Raw genomic sequence first — 22,860 nt, forward strand, 5'->3', positions numbered from 1 at the left:
GGGCAGAAACGGGGCAGAGTACGGCAGCGCGCGGCATCCTCTGCCCAAGGAGCCAGTCCTGCTCCGGGCAGCCTCCAGCATGTCGCGTCTCGCAGCCGGCACCACCAGGAGCTCTCGGCCGTCCAGGCTGGGGGAGAGGGGCCGCGCAGGGCCCCAGTACCCAGTACCTTCCTGCGAGTGGGACAGCGAGTGGCAGGGAAGCTACTCCCCTCCAAGCTGCCCAGTTTTACAGGGCCAAGGCTGGGGTGCTCCTGGACCCGCAGGCCAGAGACAGCTCACGGTGCCGCTGGGATCACCGCCCCGTCACCCGCAGCAGCATCCCGAGTGCAGCGGGGAGGTAACGGGCTGCAAGGAGCCAGCAAGGGCAGCGGGTACATGGGCACGGCGATTCGGCGGACAGATGCATGGCTGGGGACCAGCCACAGTGCAGGAAGCTGCAGAGGGTACGTGGAGCAGCCCCCCAGGAAAAGGAGGTGGGGGGCTGGCTCTGAACCAGCAGCTGGGGCTGCCACTGCTCCGTGCTGGCCAGGTGACCTTGGAAGCCATTTGCCAGGCCTGAGTAAAGTGACAATAATCCTATTCACCTTTTAGCCTCATTTCCTAAGGCAACAAAGCACGTGCGTTTTCCACATGCAGAGTCGACTGCAGGTGTCACTCAAACCCTGGTCCCATTTGCACAACTCTGCGGGGGGAGTTTTGCTCCTTACCCCTCTGACGAGCTTTGCCCAGGGAGGTGGGAGCAGGGGCAGGAGCCCCACCAGGGTCAGAGAGCCCTAGGCAGGCAGTTTGCCAGGGGCACGTCCCTGCCAGGACCCTGGGCAGCTGGCAGCAGAGCCAACCTCCCCAGCCCAGCCGGACAAGGCACCGGCGATGCCCCTCGGCCACGCAGCTGGAGCGAGGCAGCTGGGAGCTCACCACAGCATTGGGAGCTTGCACGTCCCGGCTGGTCCTGGCCTGTGGGCTCAGGGCGCACCCAGCTGCACCCAGATCAGAGCAACCACGAGGGCCCCGGGCACCCGTTGGCCGCTGCTCTGCACAGCCAGGCGCTGCCTGGGCAGGTCTGCTGCCTGCAGAGGTGCCTGTGCCGCACGGCTGCTCTCAGAGGAGCGAGATGGAAAAACACCTTCCCAGTGCGGTGCTGGAGGGTTGCAAGGGCTTGGCAGAGCCCACCCTTCTGCCCCGGCAGAGACCGAGTGTCGGCCACAGCTCCGGGGCAGAGGCAGCAAACCCTATGCCCTCCCCTCCCCAGGAAGGGCAGAGATGCTCCCTAGGCCGAAGGCAGCCCTGCCCAGATGCTCCTGCCCGCTCTGCGAGGCTGGGGAGGGAGTACAGACAGTTGCCGCAAGTCCCAAACCGCCCTGCAGCCCCCACCCACAGCCCTGGGAGAGCCCCTAGCCCACCCACCCCTCCCTGCCAGGGCTGCAGGTAGGAGCCGGTCCACGGCTGACACAGAAACCCGCCCAGCCTGGGCACGGACCGGGGCAGAGCCTCACCCATGCACCACACAGCCATTCCCTTGAAGTACTTTATTAAATAGTTTCCAAAAAAACAGAAGCAGAAAGACTCAGAACCCTCTCAGCCCGTTAAAAACTACAAACGGCCCATCCCCACACCCTGCCCGGTGTCCCGGCCCGTCCCGCTCCCTGCGAACACGGCTCTGGCATCAGGGGAAGGGGCGGCAGGAGGGTCCCACCGGGGACAGCCCCGCCGGGGGCAGAGGGCGGCAGCGCTCACCCTGCAGCCCTTCCTGCTCGGACACCTCAAAGGCTGTCGAAAGCTATACAACGCTCACACGCTTCTCACCCAAAGCGACCACTCACCAGCTCCACAGCCTCCCCAAACCGTTCCTCCCACACGGGGCTGAGGACTTGAACATGCCCAAACGACGGGCAGCCAACACCAGGTTTTGCCGCCACTCCTCATCCAGCCAGAGCCACCAGCTCCCTGGTTTCTCTGGATTCGTGAATGCCCCAACACGACTTCCCCCTCCCCACCCGCCCCCCACCCAGGAATTTTATAAAATAGGGTTTGTTTTTGGTTGGGTTTTTTTTTTTTCTTTTTCTACAAAGACAGTGGTGGGATTTCCTTTGCAACAGCAGAACAGTCTCCCTGCGAGGTAGAGAGTTAATTTCAGGGCTGATAGATCCTAAATTCAAACGAGTTTGTCCTAGTTGAGGTAAAATTCAGTAGTTTATAGTAAGTTTTGCAATGCCAGAGGGCCATCAAGATTCCTCATTGCCAGAGTCATCCTCATCACCGTAACAGCTGTCTGCTTCCTCCTCCATCTCATCATCCTCATAATAGTCATCATAGAAGAGGTCCGAGCCCTCATCTGGGGCTGGAGTCTTGGTCTTCACACAGTACTCTGCCAGCGTGGTGGGGACCTTCACGCCATCCCGCTCAGCGTCCACCTTCGTGCCCAGGACTTGCTTCCTGGAGGGCGAGAAGTGGGGGGTGAGGACGGAGCTTTGCACAGCACACCCATGTCACCACGTGCGGCTCACCCCGCGGGGACGCCCGGTGACACAGCCCTTCCCCTCTCACCCCCCAGCTCATGGGTGGCTCACCCACACAAGACTGGTGACAGGGCAGGGGAGGCAGAGCACCGCAGAGCAAACGTGGCTGCACTGCGACATGCCCCCTGCTCCGAGGGCCCCCCTTGCCGCGCCAGGGCTGGCCAGTCTGCGGCTCAGGAGCTTCACATGCCGGTCCCATGAGACAGCCCTGACAGCAAGGCCGTGCTGGCACCATGTCTGCTACGAACCCAGATCCTCGGCTCTGGAGCCGAGAACGGCCAGGGCTTAGGCTGAGAGCAAAGCTGGGCCCACAACCCAGCCAAGCTACTCCCAAAAGCCACGCTCAGAGCCAGAATCCTTCCCTCCTACCAGCCTGCAGAGGGGACTCAACAGGGCGGGATATGCCCTCAAGATCCTCTCTGTCCTACAAGATCACAGCTTAGCAAGTGTTCTCGACAGTGCCACAGCGCTGCCGGGCCTGGGCTCAGCTCAGCACGCACCTGATGATGTCCGTGTACTCCCGGTCCTTCCCTTTGCTCTCCTTCCACTTGCGGTACATCACGGAGGCGTCCACGTTGGCTGGAGAAAACGTGTTGGGTTCATTCAGCAGCGAGATCACGCTCAGGAGAATGGTCCTGGCAATCAATAAACACACGCAGGTAAGAGCCAAGGCAGGTCAGCAACTGCCCACATCCCAGCAATGCCAGCAGCCTCGGAGTCACAGCGCCGCTGCGTCCCGTGGGTCAGGAGGAGAGCCTGGTGCTGGCCCACCAGCAAGGGTGTAGCTCAGCGAAGTCGAGCAGGCCAGGCAGGAGACAGTGGCGCAGGGGCTGTCGGGCTCACGCACGTTCCCATGCAAGCTCTAGCTGTTCTTCAGCAAAGCACGCAGCCCAAGTGCCTTTCAACAGCCTCTAGGCATCTCCCGCAGGCTTTGGGAGCGGAAGGCAGTCCCCATCTCCCCACTTTCTCATCCCTGCCCTCGGATGAGCCTCCCGCCCGCAGCTCCCTCCCTGCGCAGCCCTTACCGCACGTTCTGGGTGGGGTTCCACCGCTCAGACGGCAGCTCCCCGCTCTGCGGGTCGTCCACCGGCGGATGGAGGATGGAGATGCAGACATCGCCGGTCTGAAAGCACAAGTGAAACAGGATCCTTAGGAGCTGCTGCCCCAAGCACCCTCCAGCAGCAGCTTGGTCCTCTGTTCCAGCAGCCTGCTTGCTCTTCGCTTTGCCTTAAGCCAGGTGAGGCAATCCCAGCCCGTTCTTTCAGTCCCTAGGAAGGGACAGCAGAAGTGGTGGTCCCTGCTATGCTGCCCACAGCCTCAGGCCTCGTGGATAAGCACCTCGCGACTGCCAGCACAGCACAGACAAGGCTGCCTAACCATCAGCTGTCCTGTGCCCAAACACGTTGTGTCCCCAGCACAGCCCTCCCGGTGCCCAGCAGACACAGCCCAACCCCACACGCCTGCAGCAGCAATCCACCGCAAGCACGCAGCCCCAGGGCCACGCACATCGCCCGCTCTGTATCCGCTCCTGGCGTAAGCACAACGTCCCCGCTAGCCAAGCGTGGGAGCCTTCGAGCCTGGAAAGCCTGGCTGACCTAGAAGCAGCTCCAGGACAGGACACCGGCTGTCATAAGCTCGTTAGCTGCATTTCCAGTGCCAGGCGCTAAACGCCAAAGGCACCGAGTTTCCAATGCCGTGCTCCAACGCCAGACAAAGGCCGGCATTTTCATCCAGTACCATCGCAACAGACGCGTGCCCCCCCACCCGTCCAAGATGCCCCGCACTGTCCCAGGCAACCTACCTCGTAGATGTTGGGGTGCCACATTTTGGTTAAGAACCTAAAGGCAGGAGGAGAATAGGGGTAGTCAATGGGAAACCGGAGACGAGCCTGCAAGAAAACAATAAGGAGAAGTGAGCATCAACTTGTGAGAAGGAAGGGAAGGAAACTACAGATCTCCCGACACCACCAGGAAAAAGGAACCTCTGCCGAGTCCAGCTGTGCTCCTGCAGAGACAGAGCCCCCGTCCCCGCCGGCGGGACACCGACAGCGCGGCCGCCCTGCCACTGCGCAGAGGAAGGCGAGTGGATGGGCCTGTGAGCTGCGGCAGCTCCTTCACCACCATCCTGCCCCATAACCTCTCCTCCACCGGGGCCCACCCGTGCTAACCGGTGCTCTCTGACGCGGAGAGAGGCAGCGGGCCCCAGCAGAGCGCAGCGGGAGCTCACGGTGCTGGTCCGGCACACATCTCGCACGCTCACCGCCCCCTCCCACCCCGGCACCCACAGCACAGGGTGACGACACCGAGGGCAGGCTGCTTCTGGATGGCAAACAGCAGCGGGGCGAGGGCCTCGTGGCTGTACGGTGGCAGGCGGGGCTGGGGGCCCCAGCTCGAGCCACACGCCTGAACGACCCAAGCGGCACGCGGAGCCAGACTGCGAGTCTGGGGTCATCCCTGGCCCTGCTGTCAGGGACACGCAGTGGCCACGCCACCGGAGAAAAGGCTGTTTACCCTTCAGAGCTCACAGGGAAGGAAGCATCAGGTGCTCGGTGCTCCGATTAACACACTGAATCTCTAAAAATAGCCCGTCACCGCTGAAAAAAGAGACCAAGTCAAAACTGGCCGCTGCGCGTAGCTCAGGTGCTAAAAATAAAAGCACATGAAGATCACGCTGCAGTCCACGACTCCAGCGCCAGCAGAGGCACCCGGCCCACCACTGGCTTCTCCTGCGGGTGATGGCCGCAAAACCCAAGGTATTAAGGCAGGCCAAAAAGACAGGCCCGCTGTCGGCCTCCGAGTGAGGAGGCAAAACCTGAGGTGGCACGGAGACATCCAGCAACATCCCCGCCCTCCCCAGAGCTGCTGCCCCAGCCCACCGGCGCCAGGCATCCCACGAGGATGGGGGCAGCTTCTCCCTGCGTCACTGCACAACCTGCGGTGACTGTTGCAGCTTTCGGGTGTTTCCAGGCTCTGGAAGCAAACTTCCAGATCGAGATTCAACCGCTGCTCCCAAAAAAGCCAACGGCCAGAAACAAACAAAAAAAAACGGTGAAGATTTAAAACACACAACAACTCCCTGAACATTTCTTGCTCCCTCAGTTCGTGTACATGAGAATTTAGACGTTGGATACGTAAGCAACAGTGCGAACCACCCCGGCTCTGCCAGCAGCGGGGACAGTGACCCGGGATCACTCTTCACCCACGAAATGAGCCCCACGAGCCCAGCGTGGGCCCCATTCAGGAGGGTAACTGCAAACGGGGCTTCGGATGCTTCTGGAATTACAGCCTCGACAATAGGCGACTCTGCCAAACCCAGTCGTCAGCTCACAGCCGTTAAAAGGTTAGTGTAGAAGGCAGAGACACATCTGTCCCCCTCCCCGCAGCCCTGACCAACACCGACTCCACCCTGGGTTCCAACCCCTCTGCTCTCCGCCCCCCTCCCACCCTGCCAGGATCTGGCCCCAGCACAGGTTGATCTTATCGTGAGTCCAAGGAGCCCTCGACCGCGGCGGGTCCGTCCCTACACACGTTACTGCCTTGCCTGCCAGGCTGGCCCTTTGCCTGACCGCTCTGTGCTCTGCGGCACAGGACAAGGGCTGGAAAGAAGGAAAACCGAGGCAGCGGCTGGGGCTGGACGTGTTTTGTGTGCGCGTGGAGCTTCAGGCAGCCCAGGGCAGCGCGCACGCACACAGCAACACGTGGCCCTGTGCTGGGCTCCGGCCAAACAGCTGAACTTCGCAGAATAATCCCCTTTGTTGTGTCAGAGGGGATCAGAACAAAACCAGCCAGAGGCAAAGCGATCCCGCTGTACACAAATGGACCAACGTTACCACGAGCTGGAAGAGGACTTGGCCCCTTCGCTCTCCTCTTACGTAGAAAGTCGCCTCTACTGCCACCCAGCAGCGCCGAGTCTGGAAGCTCTCAGACACGAAACAGGAGCATGAGCTGCTGAAAGGGTGAGAGTTCGAAGGGCCTAGTGCCAAAAGAGGCTATGGAAAAAGACTCCATTTCAGCAAAGAGACAAAACCTGACTCTGAAGCATCAAACTTGCCTGCCACTGCTCCACGGGAAAAACAAACCACCCAGCTTCTCGGCTACAGCTGACCCTCGGGCTGACTCACCCTGCGTGCATCCCCACCCTGCCAGCAACAGGATGAAGACAGAAGAGCTGGTAGTGGAGGAGGGAGGATGAGAAAGAGGAAGAAAACAGCTACACAAGTTGCACAACACCTGGGAAGAGCACATACACATCCTCCCGACAGGGACTGCGCAGTCAGGCCGCACACGCCTTCTCCCCCCCACAAACCCCAAAGAAAACCACGACACCCGCTCCCCACCCAGCTCGAGCTGCTGCTTGCTCAGCCCGAACTGTCTGTGCCTGCACAGGAGAGTCCTTCGTCTCTTCCCTCTGGTTTGGTGGCAATGCCCTGGGTCCCCTCCAGGAGAGGGAACACCAGTGACCCAGAGCTCACTCTCCTGCGCCCACAGACCGGGGGGATGGAGGGAGCAGGAAGGAGGAAAAGCCCTCGGAGGCAGAGCCCCTGGGGGGGCCAAGTCCCCCTTCCAACGAAGGGAATCCTTGCCTAGTTAGGCAGCAGCCACCTGCACACAGGCTCCCTTCTTCACCCCAGCTCCTCCTTGCAGGCACCTCAGGAACACCCCAGCTCCCAAAGCCCCAGTGACCCCACGGTGTCCAGCTACAGACCCAGGTCTCCCTGGCTCTCATCACCCCCTCAAGCCCAGGAGCACCCCATCACACCCCCCCAGTACCCACCTCAGCCCGACCCCCAAGACCCCCTCCCTCTCGCCCCACGGCCCCCTCCCTGCGTCTCCCCAGTCTCCTGTGGTCTCTCCCCCTTCCAAAATCCCTTCCCAAGGCATCCCCCCACACCACCTACTCTGCCTTTGCCCTTAAGCCCCATCTCCCACCACACACCTCCACCCCCCAGGTCCCCCCACCCAGACACCAAGCTCCCACACGCCACTAGGGCTTCCCCTCCTCAAGACCTCAGTCCTCCCGACACGGCACGGCCCCCTGCTGCCCCCAGCCCCTCACCTTGAAGTACCCGCCCTCATAGTAGGTGTTCGGGGGGCCGAAGATGGCCACCTCCCAGTTGTAGAGGTCCCCCTCGTCCACCAGATTCACCCGGAACCCTTCCACGGGCTCCTCCTGCAGCCCTTTGAGCTCCAGCAGCAGCGCCTTCTGCGAGCTGGGCACGAGGGGCCGCGCCATGCCGAGGACCCGGGGTAGGCCGCGAGCGAAGCCGGGGACTGGCGTAGGCGCGATGGCCGCTGCGGGGAGGGGGGCGGCGGGGACGGGTCCTGCTGCTCCGCGGCCGCTGCGAGCGCAGCCGCGCGGGGCACGGCGGGAGCTGTAGTCCGCCCGCGGGGGGCGGAGCCGGCGCAGGCTCCTCCTATACGGGCGCCGCTCGCCTATCAGAGCGCGCTGCCGGCGCGGGGGGCGGGGCAGGCAGCGGGCTCCTCCCTCCGGGCGATGTCCGCCTATCACGGCGCACCGCCGGTGCGGGGGACGGGGCTCCTTCCCGGCAGCCTCTGCGGCGCGGCGGGCGTTCGCTACCGGATGCCGCCCCGGAGCCGCGGTTCGAGGGCCGGGATGGCGGAGGCGGCGTCCCGGGCCCGCTTTAACAGCACGCGTCGATGCTTCTGGCCTCCTCCGCCAGCGCAGCCAGCTTTCCTGCCGTGCATACCCATCGCACGTGCGAGGCTCGCCTCAGAGACGGGCGCTTCGCCTTCGGGCCTGAGCAGCCGCGCAGGCCTCACTGCCCCGGGCTCCGCGATCCCACGGCCCATGGGAGGCTCCCCAGCCCACAGCACCAGGACACCCTCAGCACGCTGACCGGCCCTGAATCCCACCCCAGATGACGGCCCCGGTGCTCGCAATGCAGCCGTGCTGCTTCAGGTCAGCGTTTAGGATAAGTAAAGCGGTTTACACGTCACCAGGTGACTATACCCGTCAGCCAGGAGGAAGCACCTATGTAATACTTTACAGCATTTTACAAGGCTGGAATTCAAGCAGAGGCTGCTCCTGGCACGGCCCCAGCAGAGATCTCCCCAGCATCACGGGTTCCCACCTCCCCTCGTGTCACATCCTGTCACCTGCACCTTGTTCAGCAGCCACTGCCTGCAGCCTCGCCCAGACCGCCTCCAGGTAGTGCCCCTCCTGCCCGCAGGGCTCAAAACATCCGCTCAGCAAAACAAAACAAGCATCCCAGAGCATGAAAGGCATCCTCCCATCTCTTTTTTTTCTTTTTTGGTAGTAACTACAAGTGCTTGGCACTCCCATACCTTCAGCCGGGCAGGCTGCTACAGGCTGCGGACACCACCCCCTGCAGACAGAGCCTGCCTGACGGATCCGAGCGCTGCTGCGGTTTGTCCTGGCACTACATGCCGCCAGGCAGTAAAGAAATTGGTCACTAAAAAAATAATAAAAAGCTTTAATGTCTTACAGTAAACCAATAATTGCACAGTATAAATAATTAACACAGACAAGTTCAAATAAATAACACACGGTTCAACACGCATCGCTGTTCCAAAGCAAACTACGCCCTCAGGGAACGGGGTTTGTCTCATCTTGACCCAGTGCTCCACGTCCCAAATCATCGGATCCGTAGCGCTCTGCAGCTTCCCTTGAGAAGTCATCGCTCAGGTCTGAGCTTTGATCTGCAGAGCCCAGACCACGGCGGCCAGGGGCGGTTGGGTGAGCACCGAGCAAGGAGGCAGCGGGGACAGCTCATCGCCTCACAGCTCGGCTGCCGGCAGAGGCAGAACCCCCCCGGCTCGCAGCCCTTCACGGGGAGCTTTGCTTTCCAGCCAGCCATTTCTCATCTGCTGTGCGTTTAAAACATTTTGCTTAATAAAAGAACGCTTTATCTCACACTCCGGATCAGCCCCGTATTTACCTGGGAATCCTCTCTGTAGTAGCTAGATAAGCATCCCCCCACGTCACAGGTCGGTGTGAAACAAACGCAAAAGCAGAAACAACGTTCCCTGCTGAAGCTGCGTGACACGATGTGGCCGGGGCTAGGATGAAACTGCAGGATATCTGGAGGTCCAGCCCACGTTTACTTCATTCTGGCTCATTTTTAATGACTAACACTGCCCTACAGCTTACAGGCCTCCTTGCAAGTCCCCAGTTAACGCCTAAAAAAGATTTGCTAATGCCAGCTGGGGCAGAGGAGCCGCGGCCGGGAGAGGCACAGCCGACAGCGACACGTCCAGCGCCGGAGGTGGCTGGGCACCCGCCGCACTCGGACAAGGAAGGGAGCACGGAAATCGGGAATCTCGTCCGGCAGACAGCGCCTGGCCAGCCCCCGGTGCTCGCCGTCCAGCTCAGCGCCGCAGTCTGGAGCCCCCTTTGCATCAGCGGCTCTGCGCGGAGCACGTGCGGAGGCCAAAGCGGACGCAGCCAGCGTTGCTCCCACCCGGGCGCTACTCAACGGGCTTCACTTTTGCAACGAACAAGGCGGTGGCTTTCTTCAGGAACTCCTCCCGGCTCATGGAGGTGCCGAGCTTCCTCTCCTGCAGCGCCCGGTCCATGGCCAGGGCCAGGCCGTCCGGCCCCAGCTTGGAGCCCGCCTCCAGGTAGCGACAAGGGAGAGAGAAGTGGCCGGTGCCCAGCGCGTCCTCCAGCGCCCGCAGCACGGCCTGGCAGACCCTCCCGTCGGCGGCGCCGGAGCCGCCGTCCAGGACGCCGAAGAGCGCGTCCGCCTTGGCTGCGAACTCCAGCAGCACGAAGCAGGTGAGGACGCCGTAGCGGAAGACGTCGAACGGCACGGCCTCGTGGTCGCGGCAGCGGACCCGCCCCAGCAGCGCCGCCGCCGCCTCCGCGGGCGCTCCCCCGTGCTGGCAGATGCGCCGCAGCAGCTCGCTGTACAGCCGCCCGTCCACGCCCGCCTTCCGCCGCCGGCCGCCGGCCCCCAGCACCTCGTAGGCCGCGCCGGCGTTGCTGTCGAAGGCCGTCCTGTCGCGACACGGCACAGACACAGACACGCAGCCTCACCCCGCCCGCCCCGAACTACAACTCCCAGCGTGTCCCGGGCGCCGGCCCGCCCGCCGGCGCGGTGAGGCCGAGGCCGCGGGGCACGCCGGGAGCTGTAGTCCGCCGCCCGCCCCCCGCCGCCGCCGCCCGCACCTGTGGGAGTGGTGAGCCAGGCGCACGTACCACAGCGCCCGGGCCAGGCGCTGCGGCGGCCCCGGGAGCTCCGCGGCGGCCTCGCCCGCCGCGCCGGGGCTGCCCAGCACCAGCCGCTCGAAGTAGTCGGCCAGGAAGGAGACGGGCTCCTCGGGCCGCGCCTCCAGCACCTTCAGCAGCGCCTCCCGCACCATGGCGGTGACGCCGGCCCGCAGCAGGAACTCCGCCTCGCTCCCCAGCCCGCCGGCCGCCGCGCCAGCCGGCTCCGCCAGCCCGCTGCCCGCCGCCGGGCCCGGGCCCGGGGCCGGGGCGGCGGCCGCCCGCCGCTTCTCGTACGCCGCCATCTTGGTTGCGGGCGGCGAAGGCCGGTTCCGGCCATCTTGGACCACCGTTCCGCCGGGGCGGGAAGTTCCCGTGCCGCCATCTTGCACACTGGCAGCCAATCGGTGGGCGGGAAGGCAGGCGAGCGCGCCGCCATTGGGCGAGGCCGCCGGCCGCCGTCTTGAGTGTGGGCAAAGGAGCCGCCCTGGCAGCTGTATAACGCGGCGGGGCGCCCCGGCCGCCATGGCTACTCCGGGCAGGTGCCCCGCCCTTAGCAACTGGGCGCGCGGCGGTCGCTGCCCCGCGCCGCGGCCGGGGCCCCCGCAGGCCCGGAGCCGGTGAGGGGCCGCAGGGCCGCCCCGGCCCCGGCCGAAACGACACCTGCTCGGGGTTCAGACGGACACAACCCTTTATTGGAGTGCCCCGCACGCCGAGGGCCCGCTCTCCTCCGCCCGCGCCCGGGGGATGTACACCCCCACCCCCCCCCGGGCTGCTCCTGACCCCTCTGTCGTGACAGACGATCGGCCGTCGCTCTCCCGCCCATCCGCGTGGGTGCCGGGAGCCCTCGAGGGCCGGACCTGCCCCGGCGCCCAGCGCCGGCCCGACACGACCCAGCCCTCACCGCGGGTCTCTGCTCGCCCCCCTTCCAGCCTGGCCCTCCCCGCGTCCCGCGGGCAGCCCCGAGGCTCGGCTCTCTTCCTCTTCCTCTTCCTCTTCCTCTTCCTTTTCCTTTTCCTTTCCTTCTCCTTTCCTTTCCTTCCCTTCCCTCTCCTTCTCCTCTTCCTCTCCCTCTCCTCTCCCGCAGGACTCACACCCTACGTGCCCAGGAGCCGAGCAGTTCCCAGCGCTCGGAGGCCCGCGGGGCAGCCCAGCCTTCCCCGCACAAGCCCCTCTGCGTCCCCACAGCAGCGGCCTCGGGCACGGGTGAAGCTTCCAAAAGCAGCAGCAGCTCGGAGGTCTCTGGGTCCCAGAGCGCTTGTCCTGGGGCGGGGGCTGCTCTTCTCTCGGGTCTCACGGCAGCATCCCGCACCCCACCAGCTCCGTCGTGCCAGGGGCTGGGCGAGGCCAGCAGCAGAAAGGGCGACAGCAGGGACCGGTCCGGGCGGCTGTGGGCATCTCTAGGCAGCTCCCACTCCTAGGGCAGCTGGTACTGAGATCTGAATCGTTTCCACAGGCGATGAGACATGATGCCGGTCAGGATCAGTCCCAACAGCGAGACCGTTGTCCCCACGGCGATGGCAGGGCCCGTGCTGAACAAATCTGCAAAGACACACGAAGGGAGTGTAATTGCAGGCAGACTCTGCCCACGCCAGCAAATTCCCAGGGGTGAACATGACACCCCAGCACCGAACGTGGCGCTAACACAACCCGCTGCAGCGTGTTGTGTGTGAAGCCCAAGTGGTGGGGGGTGCAGGGGAGGGGGCTGCAGACCACCACTCACCGTCCAAGACCACCAGCTGCAGACTGACCACCTGGGAGTGGTGGCCGAGCAGGACGCACTGGTAGCGGCCCTGGTGCTGGGGCTCGGCGTGGTCCAGCTGCAGCGTGGAGCTGCTGCCCGCCACCTTCTCCCGGTACTGCGAGAGGGCCACGGGGGTCTGCAGCCAGCGGACGGTGGCGTTCCTGGCGCACTGCGCGCGGCACTCGATGCGCAGGGCCCTGCCCCGCATCCCGTTGGGAGGCAGCGACCAGATCTGCAGGCTGCAGGCGGGCACCGTCCCCACGTACGGTCCTGTCCCGTTCTCCGCTGGGGGAGAGCCCCAGCTGATGCTGTCCGCAGCCGTCCCCTGCGCCTCAGCTGGGGGGCTTGCAGTGCCGGAGCCAGGGAGCGTGGTGGTGGCCAGATGTGCCGTGGGACTGCCTGCGACGAGGTCACGGGGAGCAGGGCGCTCTGTGGAGGGGGGTTCGGTGGCAGCAGCCAGCTCCAGGATGGTCTCAGCGTCGGGCTCCCACGGTGTGGCGGTCAGGGCTGTGGTGGGATCATGTGTGGGGACGCTCGGCTCTGGGGCCAGCGCCGTGGTGGTCACGGGCCCGGCTGTGCTGGGGGTCCCCGTCATAGCCGCCGCTGTCCAGGGGCTCCCCGTGGAGGTGGCCATGGCCACCGGCTGCTCCGTCACAGCTGCGAACACAACGGGTCATGAGCGGCCTTGCCGTGGCTCGGAGCCGGGACGGGGCCTCTCTGGCATGTGTTATCCCCACGGGGTGACAACCCCCTCCACCCGTGCCGCCCGGCAGCCTCATCCTCCTCCGCCCCACAACCGCAGCCAGCCCGGGGCAGGGAGAGGCAGCGAGCAGGAGCAAACGGGCACTGCTGGCACGGCAGCGGGAACGGGGACAGGGATGGGGACGGGAGATTTGCAGAGCGGTGCAGAAATGGGGGCTGCTCCCCTTCCAGCAACGCTATTTCAAGCAGCGCAGGGCAATGGGGGTCGGCTCCAGTGGACGGGGCAGCGTGTGAACCGGGGTTCCCAGCTCCCACCTCGGCACTCACCCCCGGCGCTCACGGTCACAGATGCCACCCGGGTGAAGGTCTCCTGCCCGATGCTCAGCGTCACCTCGCACCTGAACTCCACCCCTTCTTCCACCTCCTTCCCGGCCACTGGCAGCGTGGACACGATGTCAAACAGCTCCTCATCAGTCTCCGTGACATCAAAGTCTGTCTCCTCCAGCGCTTGGTCCCCCCAGTACCAGGTGAGCACCAGCCCCGTGAGCGGGTAGACCCGCTGGGCCGAGCAGCGCAGGCTGGCGGGCTGCCCTGGCTCCAGGGCGCGGGGGTCCGCCTCCAGCTGCAGCGAGTCCGGGAGGGCTGAGGGAGGAATCGCAGCGTCAAGCGGTGATTTTTGGCACCGCTGCCCTGGAGGGAGGGGGCTGCCTCAGGGGATGCAGGACTTTGCTGGGGAGGTGGTGAGGGACGGGACGGGGGATGCTTACCGTAGACCTTCAGGTGGACAGCGTGCTGGTAGTGCCGCCCGTGGCAGGTCCCCTGGCAGATCTTGGTGCCCGCCGTGGCGACCACGGCGTTGCCGATGTGCAGGATGCTGTGGGTGGGGAAGGAGGTGACGCTCCCCAGGTTGGTGTCCAGCCCCTTCCACTGCACCGTGCCCCCCGCACAGGCCAGGGAGCAGTTCAGCTGCGCCGAGCCCCCGTACCGCACCACCGGCTCCTGCGGCACCACCGCCAGCTTGTCAGCGGGTCGCCCTGGGCAGAGGGAGGAGGAAACCGCGGGGTTTAGGGAAGGGGACGATTACCAGAGCCCAGTCGTTTACAAGGCAAACGAGGCGCTGGTTCCCCCTTTGCTGAGAAGCAGACTCAGGTGCTGCATAAGCTCCTTCCTCATCACCACGGGAGGGGCACCGCTTGTTAGCGACAGCTCGTGATTGCCAGCCTGGCTCTGCCCCGTCGCAGGCATCGCCGCTTGATCTGTCTGTTTACCGCTGAGATTTTGCAGCCATTTCTTGGGGAAATGAGCCCAAACGCCCCTTCCCCCCCACCAGCACCGCTGCTCTTCTGGCCGCGGGACAGCAAACCCAGGCCAGGCACACGCTGTCGCTCGCACGGCGGTGCGCTCCGCGGCTCTGAGCGCCGGGCTGCAGCGCCAGGACAAGGAGCGCGGTAGCAGCCACACATGTGGGACACGGCGGCCGTCGGGGCTCAAGAGCGGGGAGACCCTGGGGCCGCGCTGGCCTGCGGTGCCACATGGCAGAGCAAAGAGAGCAGCGGGCAGGGCCGGGCAGCATGGCGGGTTAAGGGATCGGGGTGGCTCTTGGCCCCCGTGGCACTCACCGCTGCAGCCCCACAGCAAGCCGAGGAGGAGGAGGAGAGGAGCCGGCTCCATCGCCTGCAGAGCCAGCGGCGGGGCAGGGCAGCAGCAAGGGCTGGTTTTCCTTCCTTCCCTCCTTCCAGAGAGTGAATGCTGCCGGCCGGGGCTGTCTCCTTCTGGCCACCAGCCCCGTCCTCAGCCCTTCTTAAGCTCTGCTGGAACCGCCCCCACAAGCACCGGCCCGGGGCCCCTGTGACTTTCCAGCCCAAAGGGTATTTCCAGAGGGAGGTTTCTGATTTTCTTCCAAGTTCAGCTCTTGCACAACACCCAACTCCGCAGCCGAGAGCTGTGCCGGCAGCCCCAGACCCAGCAGAGCCCTTGGTCCGAAGGGTCACCGCGTGGCTGCAAGGACCCCCGCCACCCCCACCGGGCCGCCCTGCACAGGCACCCGCACCCCAAGACGTGGCCGAGATCCCGTCCCTTCCGCAGTCCTCACCGGGCTCCGCTCCCCCCAGAGCCCTTGGCAAACCAGCCGCTTTCATGCCCCAAGCACCAACAGCTGCAATGAACCATCGTGGGGCTGGCTGGGGACGCCTGTCTGGCGGAGGGGCTGTCTCAGACCCCCTGCCCCAAAGCCGGGGCCAGGGCCCGCGTTTACATCGCTGGCGAGCACGGCTGCCTGCGGCCGGCACGCGGGGCAGAGTGGGGGTAGCCTGGGGCTGCAGCGTCCGCCCAGGGCACGACCTACCCGGACCCCTGCGGGAACGCGGCCTCGGGAGCGGACAGCCCCCGTCGCAGGCCAGGCAGCGGCACGAGGGCATGTGGGAGAAACCCGGCCCCGAGCCCCGGCTGCCCTGAAACGTGGGGTTTGGAAAGACGCATCCCCAGGGCAGAGGGAGGAGGTGTCCAGCCCCAGGCTTGGGTGCTGTTCAGCAGGGCTGCAAACACCATTTATTCCCAGAACAGGGTGTTTTCAAGGATGAAAGTAGGTGTTCCTGGGATGGTCGGTTTTATGGTATAGAAGGAGGAAGTGCTACCACATGCAAGATGTTGATTACCCTGCATTATCTAGCCCCACGGCCCCGGCACAGCCTCAGCGCCTGTCCCCCGTCTCATGGCAGGTCTGGCATCGCTTCCTCGCTCCTACCCATCTCCCTGGGAAGAGACGGGCCCGGTTCTGCCCCGTCCCGTCCCGCCGGGCTGTGGCCGGGGCCAGGGAAGGTGCCGAAGGGCCGAGGGAGGGGACATGCGCAGCCCTGCACCTCCCGTCGCAGAAGGTGCAAAGTCGGTGCAGGACCTGGCCATTTCCCATCTGGGAACTCTCCGGAGAGGCAGCTCCGGGCACTGGGTGCGTCGCGTATCCTTTCGGGAGGCTGGGCAATTAATTAATCCTTTGATGGTCTGGGAGGCCTCCGAGCAAGGGAAGTGGTCTATAAACAGCCGCCATCAAATATGCACATTCAGCCAAAGCCAGGTGATTAATGGCTCTGGGGTTTTTGTTCCTTCCATCCTGTGTTAACAGAGCCACTTCCCGGAGTTTCCAGGGCTGCCGGAGCCCCCGGCCCAGCCTTGGCGTGGGACAAGCCGTGGCCAGGGCTGCTCCCGCACCGGCCAGGATCTTCCCAGCAGCGAGCCCGGGAGGGAACAGTCAGGGCTGCACAGGCTGCAGACCCACGGTGGTTTGCAGAGAGGGTCATCACCGAGCAATGAGTTACTTCATTAGGGGAAGGATTGCTCCGTAATATCACCAACTAAGAGTTTAAAGAAGAGAAATACCGTCCTCACAGACTGCGCTCGCCGCTACAGGGTTTCGGGCCAGGAGGGGCGAAACCCGGACAGTTAAAAAAATAAATTATCCAAGCCCTGGAAGCCGCCCTTGGCTGGGATCTGGCACAGCTTTCAGCTAGGGCTCCTGCAACGAAGGACCAACAGCGACCGGTCCTGGGGGATTGGTCCCGGCCTTTCGGCGCCCGCCAGCTGCACAGGCTGCCAGGTCCGTGCCTACTGCCGGCGGCCGCGGAGCTGCACAGCCTCCGCCCGCGAGCGGAGGGCAAAGCGGCCGTGGCCGTCGGGGACGGGACTGATGTTCCCGTGAGAGGTGGCTCTCCACGAGCCCTCGGCATCGCACCCCAAGCCCCCGGGTGCCCCTCAAAATGATGCTTCAGGCGCGAAAAGAAAAACCCCATAAATCAGCGTCTGAACCAGAGTTGAGCACTTATGGAGCAGGCCTTTCTTTTAAAAAGAAGCTTTCCCGGACCGGTCATCAGGAGATGAATAGCTACCAGAAAGTCCAGCACCTCATGATGCACTTCCTCCGGTTTGGGACTTGCAGAGCACTCGACGCCACAAGCGCCGGGAGCTGCCCCGGCCTCTGCGGCGTGGGCGGATGGGCAACGCGGATCACTGAGGAAATCGGAGTCACGGAAACCTGATAAACCTCCAACTCCACGAGGGCCAGCTCTAACAGCCCGGTTATCGAGCCAGGGAGAGGTCAGGGGACTCGTCCAAGCTCAGAGTAGCATGGCAGCGGGCCCCCAAGGCAGCTCTCGCAGGTTTGGCCCCCAGCTCCCCCTCGCCCCCCATGCAGCGACCCACCGCAGTTCCTGCCCCACCACCTGCTCGGGGTCTTTCCTTTAACAGACTCGGAGGATCTTCCCTCCATCCCAGAGGCGCGCACAGGCAGCTCCCCCTGCCCTGAACGCAGCAAAGAGGGATCAACGGGTTGCAGACGTAGGGCGGAAAGAGCAAGCTTAGGCACCGGGACAGTTTTCCACCCAACAGGAAACCTTTTGGGTCGGAGCGAAGGGAACGATGGTTTTCAAGAAACAGAAGCCTGAACATTTTTCCTGGAAGCCGATCGTGCTTCCTCCTGAGGGGCAGGAGCAGGGGGCTCTCGCTGGGCAATGCTCGGCCCAGAGGCATTTCTCAGGAAACAAAACAGTTCAGCGGGGAGAGACAAACCACAGAGGGACGAGCACCGGCCCCCGGCACAGGATAACTCTGCGCCACCGCCGCCGCCAGCGCTGGAGCCCCTCGGGCTGGGGCGTAGCCCCGGGCTGTCATCACCGGCACTCCCTAACGCCTGGTATCAGAAATGACAGGGCTGGGGTAGGTGCTAATGAGGACGACTGGAACAAGATTAAGGTTTTCTGCACGGTGCAAAACACGGGAATCCCACCCGGGCAAGGCTCGTCCCGCAGACCGGCTCTGCCCCTCGCCCGGCGGCACGGCTGCGGCATCCCCATAGCAGAAATGCCGGGCTGCGCACGCCGCCTCAACGACCACCGCATCGAGGAGAGGAGGGCCAGCAACATACTGTATTGAAATACCTTCCCTTTTTTCTCTCCAGTGATGCAAAATGAGACAAGCTGAGGGTTCTTTCTCAAATAAAGATGAAAAAAATAAAGCTAAGCTCAAGTCCAGAGGAAATACATACAAAAGGCAACGTATTGTATAATAGATGGCTTGTGTTTCCAACTCATTACAGGATATTGACCATCAAACACCAGATCCCATCCAAGATCTGACTTGGATGTGTTTATACTTCTTGTGATTATATTGTTCATTTAGTACCATCCTCAAACACCAAAAGAAGTGTTTAAATGAGTAAGATAAGATCTAAATTAAGCCTGTCTGGAAACAAGACAACAGAGTCTGGGGTTGCTAAAACCAGCCCTGGGAGGAGGCTCCTGGGGGCAGGCGCTGGCGTGGGGAGGCAGGAGCAGGGACCTGGTGCGGGGACCTGCTCCGCCGTCTGGGGCCGGGGCTGGGGACAGGCAGCCGTCCCAGCTCACACAAACCAGCCAGCAAGTCTTCACCTGCTGAAGGCAACAGCTACGGCACTGCGGCACTGGCCCACTGCACGCAGCAGACCGCTCGCTCCCCCAGAGCGTTTTGCTGCTCCCTACCTGGCCCGATATTGTAAATATTGCCCTGCACAAACTGCCCCAAAACCGCTTCCTCTTGCACAAGCGCTCGGCCCCCATCGAGTACAAGCAGCAGGGTCAGGGCTCAAAGTGTTTTATGCCTAAGCACCGGAGAAGTTTGAGCTGTTGAGGTATTGCTATTTTAATACTCCAGTGGAAACCTGGATAGCTATTTTAGGATGAAGGGTGAATGTGCATTGGTTCCAAGTACTTTTTGCTCTAGAATAGTTTTAAGGAATTGGTAGAAATAACTCGACAACGCGCGGCCGTTCGAGTCAGGAGGTCGAATCACAAGGCCTGATGCGCAGTCTCTCGTAACAACCTCTTCAGCACAGCTTACAGGGTCAAGACGTGCTGGGCAGCCGCACAGGGCGGCTTGGAAAGCTGTCTTGTAGCACAGGCAGGGGAGAAGGATGAGGACAGAGAACTTCAACACAACAGGAAAGCAGCAGTTTAATAAATAATCCATCGGAGGGAGAGATTAGCCAGTTCTAAACACAACCTGAACTGAAATAAATACATTTCATCGTTAGCTTAAGAAAAAGAGAGATACAGAAACGCACGCAATAGTAAACTGTGAGAGAGCAGAGGTACTGCCATTCTTCAGTGAACGTGGGCTTGCCACATGCCCACGCTTGTTAAAGATAATCAAAGATCTCAGCAGCCATTCAAGTGCAGAGAAAAGAATAAAAAACAGTGAAGGAAAAAGTTACTATTTTGCAAAAGTAATGGCAAAAGAGAAAGCAATGGTTTAACGCAGGGTTTTGATGCGACAAGATCAGTTTAAAGTCACTTGAACTGCTGCCATTAATACTGGAACTGCAGAAGGGCAATTAAGCCAATTTTTGCCTTATGTTTGTGGCATTGCCGTTACTGACCTGAATGATAAGTCACTGCAGACAAATTCTGGGAACAGCGATGTTAAACAGCCAGGTTCAGGCACTACACAGCAGATCAAGGGGATTTTAAGAAAAGGCTCTTTTAAAAAAGTTGCATTTTCATATAAAGTAACAAAAATTGGCAAAACTAGCTGAATGCTCCATACATATTTTCCAGTCTCCACGTGGGACGCTGCAGAACTACCAGCCCTTCAGAATGAGACATTCTTCATTCAGGTCCGGTAATTTCAGCTCGGTCACCGCTTGGCCCAAGTCCCCCTCTGTCACCTAAAGGCGGAAGGGTGGGTGGGTCACATCCCCGCGCTGATGGGGAGGGGAAGTACCTGGGGCCGAGGCCCCCACCGAACCAGGTGAAAGGAACCCCGAAAGCATGGAAAGGAATCCCTGCCTAATCCCAGCGCCAGGAACAAGCGACACCTCTGGGGCAGGCGAGCAGCCCTGCCCCGCGGGGAGACCCCGTTCCCAGCACAGGTCCACATGCTGGGTGCCCGGGCTCGGGGCTACGCTGCGTCCCGGGGCCAGCCCCCGCGCCACGAGAGGCCCCTGCGCCGGCACAGCGAGGGCCCCATGCACAAGTCACCTTTACGCTGGTAACGGCGCTCGCAGCCGTACCCTCTGCCGGTGCAGCTGCCCGACGCTGCACCCCCCAGCAGCCGAAGAAACCTCTGCCGCGGTGCAGCCTTTCCAACAGCCAGGCTGCAGCCCGCCGACGCGGCGGTAACCTGCGGCATCGCCTGGCCCGAGCTCGGGGGCTGAAGAAGTGACCAAAACACTCCAGGTCCACTACTCACGACCCGGGGGATGTCGGCATCACTGGAAACTCGGGTATCATGTCCTGACGGACGGGGACCGAGGAGGGAAGCTCGCCCGGTTGGGTCTGCTGTCTGAAGGGAAAGAGAGGCTGAGACGCTGCAGGCAGCAGCGGCGGTGAGAGGGAATGGGACTAGAAACACATGGGTTTCAATAAACTATTCAATAAAGGAAAGAACTTTTAAAAATATATCTCTATATACTTTATATCATATAAATTATGCTCGTCTTCTTGTAACGTTCCGCTATATTCTACCCGTGAAGCTCCGAGTGCCTCAGTGTGAACGAGGTAACAATTCGGTGTTTCATTTCACTTCATTTGTGTGTGAGGGACAAACTTAGTTCAGTTCATTCATCAATAAATGCATCACCAGATGTACTGGGTAAAGCTCCAGTCTAAAAAAGGCGTTTCTGTGAGCAATACAGAGTTGGGATTGCTGCCTGGAAGTTTAAGTGACTGGATTTCCTTCAGGAAAGAAGTTTGCTGTGCACACACAGTACAGACCATCCCAGCAACGTTTGGGAATGTGGAGCCTCACCACAATGAGCTTGGGAAAACTGGAGTCACCGCAGGTCACGGAGACCTTCTGCTAGCTCTGTTCTCCAGTCCTGCAATTAGATCCACATCAGCAAACCCTCAGTGTCTGAGGCGGCTGCCCTCTGCACGGACAATAATCTACTCTTACAGTTCTGATTACAGGATCTGGGTACCAGGCCGGATTAATGCAAAACAAACTATGAATTATTTCACTTAAATGTCCACCTCCAATAACTAACTGGTCAGCAAATCGGTAAACAGACATTAAATTATTAGTTCAGCCCAGTCTAGGCAGGCAGTGCTTCCAAGCTGTTAATATCCGACAGGCGTTTCAGAGACCTACACAAAACGGCAGCTCTCGATCTGTCCAAAGCCAACGTCACCCAGCCCTCGCACTGACAAGTGCACAGAAGAGGTCAGACGCTGAACGCACCCTGCAGCTCACGTCCCCGCACGCTCCCGGAGGGGGCGAGCTGTATGGCCGGGGCAGAGCAGGGGACGGACAGTGCTCTCCCCCGCTTCTGCCGGTTGCGGGTCAGGGACTGAGCTCTCCAGCGTCGTGCAGCTGGCGTTCCCCGTTAAGCCCAGAGGCAAATGGCGTTTGCAGTCACTGCTGCGCAGGCCCAGCATCAGCCACGGTTACCCCCTTGCAAAGACCCAAGACACTAAGTGACAGTGCTCCCTCCCTTTTGGCCCTTCTCCCCTAAGTCACCTGTCCCAAACCTCCAGAGCAGGGATCCCAGCCAGAGGACGACAGCTGTTGCACATGCCCACTGAGACAGGACTATTTTTGGCCACTGTAGCCTCAATTCCCTTAACAACTAATTTCTTAAGTGTTCCCAGTTTGGTCTTTACGTCCCCAGTGATTGCTCAATGCCATTACTTCGGATCTCACTCAAATGAGAACAATAGTTTCCTGCTCTCTGCCATATCTCTGCGTATCTATAAACAACCAAGCATCCCCTATACGTTTGTCTTGGCTTCTTTTGCAACACTCAAGTTCAAGTATCTGCGGCTCTTTCTAAACAGAGCTGAACCCTGCAGCAGAGGTTGCAATTTCATTTTTCAACAAAACGAGAGCCTTCATAGCAGGCTCAGAAATGCTACATGGAATCCAAACCTCCAAGTTCAAATCAATTGCAATCATCACCATTAGGATCTTTTGGACTGAGAAAAAACAAGCTACAGTCATTATCTGGTTTTAATATCAGATGGCAAGAGCCTGGGGAAAAATCAACATGCTTTATAAAAGTGCTCAAGATAAACAGCTATTTCTTTGACTTTTCTCTCAGGAAACCACGCTTTATCAAAGTGCTTAGCAGAGTTTAGCTGTTTCTCCAACCTCTCAGAGAACTGTATTTTCTAAACAACACTTACAGTTCCAGAAAAAGATTTCTGAAAAACCCTTCTACCTACTACCCATGGAGGTAGCGACAGACAGATGTTACATCAGTGTAACAAACAAAGAAAAACCAAATACAAACGTTGTTGACCACCTAAGCATTTGTAATTCATGTAGTTGCCCTTCTCTCATCTGCCCTTTCTCCCTTGGGTCAGCTGCAACTTCACTTCGTAATTTTTCTTACCTTCATCAGATCATTAAGTGAGTAGATTTGGGTTTTTTGGTCTAAGTTTCACTTGGGCCAGAACGGGCAAATCCATCAGACCCTCAGCAGCGGGGATCTGCTCACCGCTGACTACGCTACCTGCTCTTCACACCTGCACACGCTTTGTCCTCGGAGTACCGCAGCACGGGCGGCACGCACTGCGCAGAGAGCTGACAAGCCTCTCCGAGGGCTGAGGCCGGCCAGCCGAGCCGTGACGGGATCAGTGGCAAGTACCAATTCTGTAAGGGGATGGGCACATGTAACAGATGCCTTCTTTTATTCTGGCTGGCAACTCAGTTAGTTCCCATTAGAACAAAGACAACGCTAGCTCC

General features: G+C 61.2%; 3 protein-coding genes across 3 annotated transcripts; all 3 read right to left on the reverse strand.

Annotated features, from left to right (window-relative positions):
- Nucleotides 1-1,520: 1,520 nt before the first annotated feature.
- CDC34 (cell division cycle 34, ubiquitin conjugating enzyme) lies at nucleotides 1,521-7,903 on the reverse strand. Its single transcript, XM_072845679.1, has 5 exons — nucleotides 7,572-7,903; nucleotides 4,318-4,404; nucleotides 3,542-3,639; nucleotides 3,017-3,151; nucleotides 1,521-2,433 (listed from the first exon to the last, which is right to left on the reverse strand). Exons 1-5 carry the CDS (start codon nucleotides 7,746-7,748, stop codon nucleotides 2,223-2,225), a joined length of 708 nt encoding a protein of 235 aa, XP_072701780.1. The 5' UTR covers nucleotides 7,749-7,903; the 3' UTR covers nucleotides 1,521-2,222.
- A 1,058-nt stretch (nucleotides 7,904-8,961) lies between these two features.
- On the reverse strand, nucleotides 8,962-11,029 carry TPGS1 (tubulin polyglutamylase complex subunit 1). The gene is made up of 2 exons (XM_072845864.1): nucleotides 10,668-11,029; nucleotides 8,962-10,496 (listed from the first exon to the last, which is right to left on the reverse strand). The coding sequence occupies exons 1-2, from the start codon at nucleotides 11,009-11,011 to the stop codon at nucleotides 9,965-9,967; spliced, it is 876 nt and encodes a 291-aa protein (XP_072701965.1). The 5' UTR covers nucleotides 11,012-11,029; the 3' UTR covers nucleotides 8,962-9,964.
- Nucleotides 11,030-11,422: 393 nt separating this feature from the next.
- Nucleotides 11,423-16,821, reverse strand: MADCAM1 (mucosal vascular addressin cell adhesion molecule 1). Its single transcript, XM_072845863.1, has 5 exons — nucleotides 14,772-16,821; nucleotides 13,920-14,186; nucleotides 13,480-13,794; nucleotides 12,430-13,107; nucleotides 11,423-12,248 (listed from the first exon to the last, which is right to left on the reverse strand). The coding sequence occupies exons 1-5, from the start codon at nucleotides 14,821-14,823 to the stop codon at nucleotides 12,124-12,126; spliced, it is 1,437 nt and encodes a 478-aa protein (XP_072701964.1). The 5' UTR covers nucleotides 14,824-16,821; the 3' UTR covers nucleotides 11,423-12,123.
- Between the last annotated feature and the right edge of the window lie 6,039 nt (nucleotides 16,822-22,860).

This window comes from Ciconia boyciana, chromosome 24, assembly GCF_034638445.1.
Source record: "Ciconia boyciana chromosome 24, ASM3463844v1, whole genome shotgun sequence".
NCBI lineage: Eukaryota > Metazoa > Chordata > Aves > Ciconiiformes > Ciconiidae > Ciconia > Ciconia boyciana.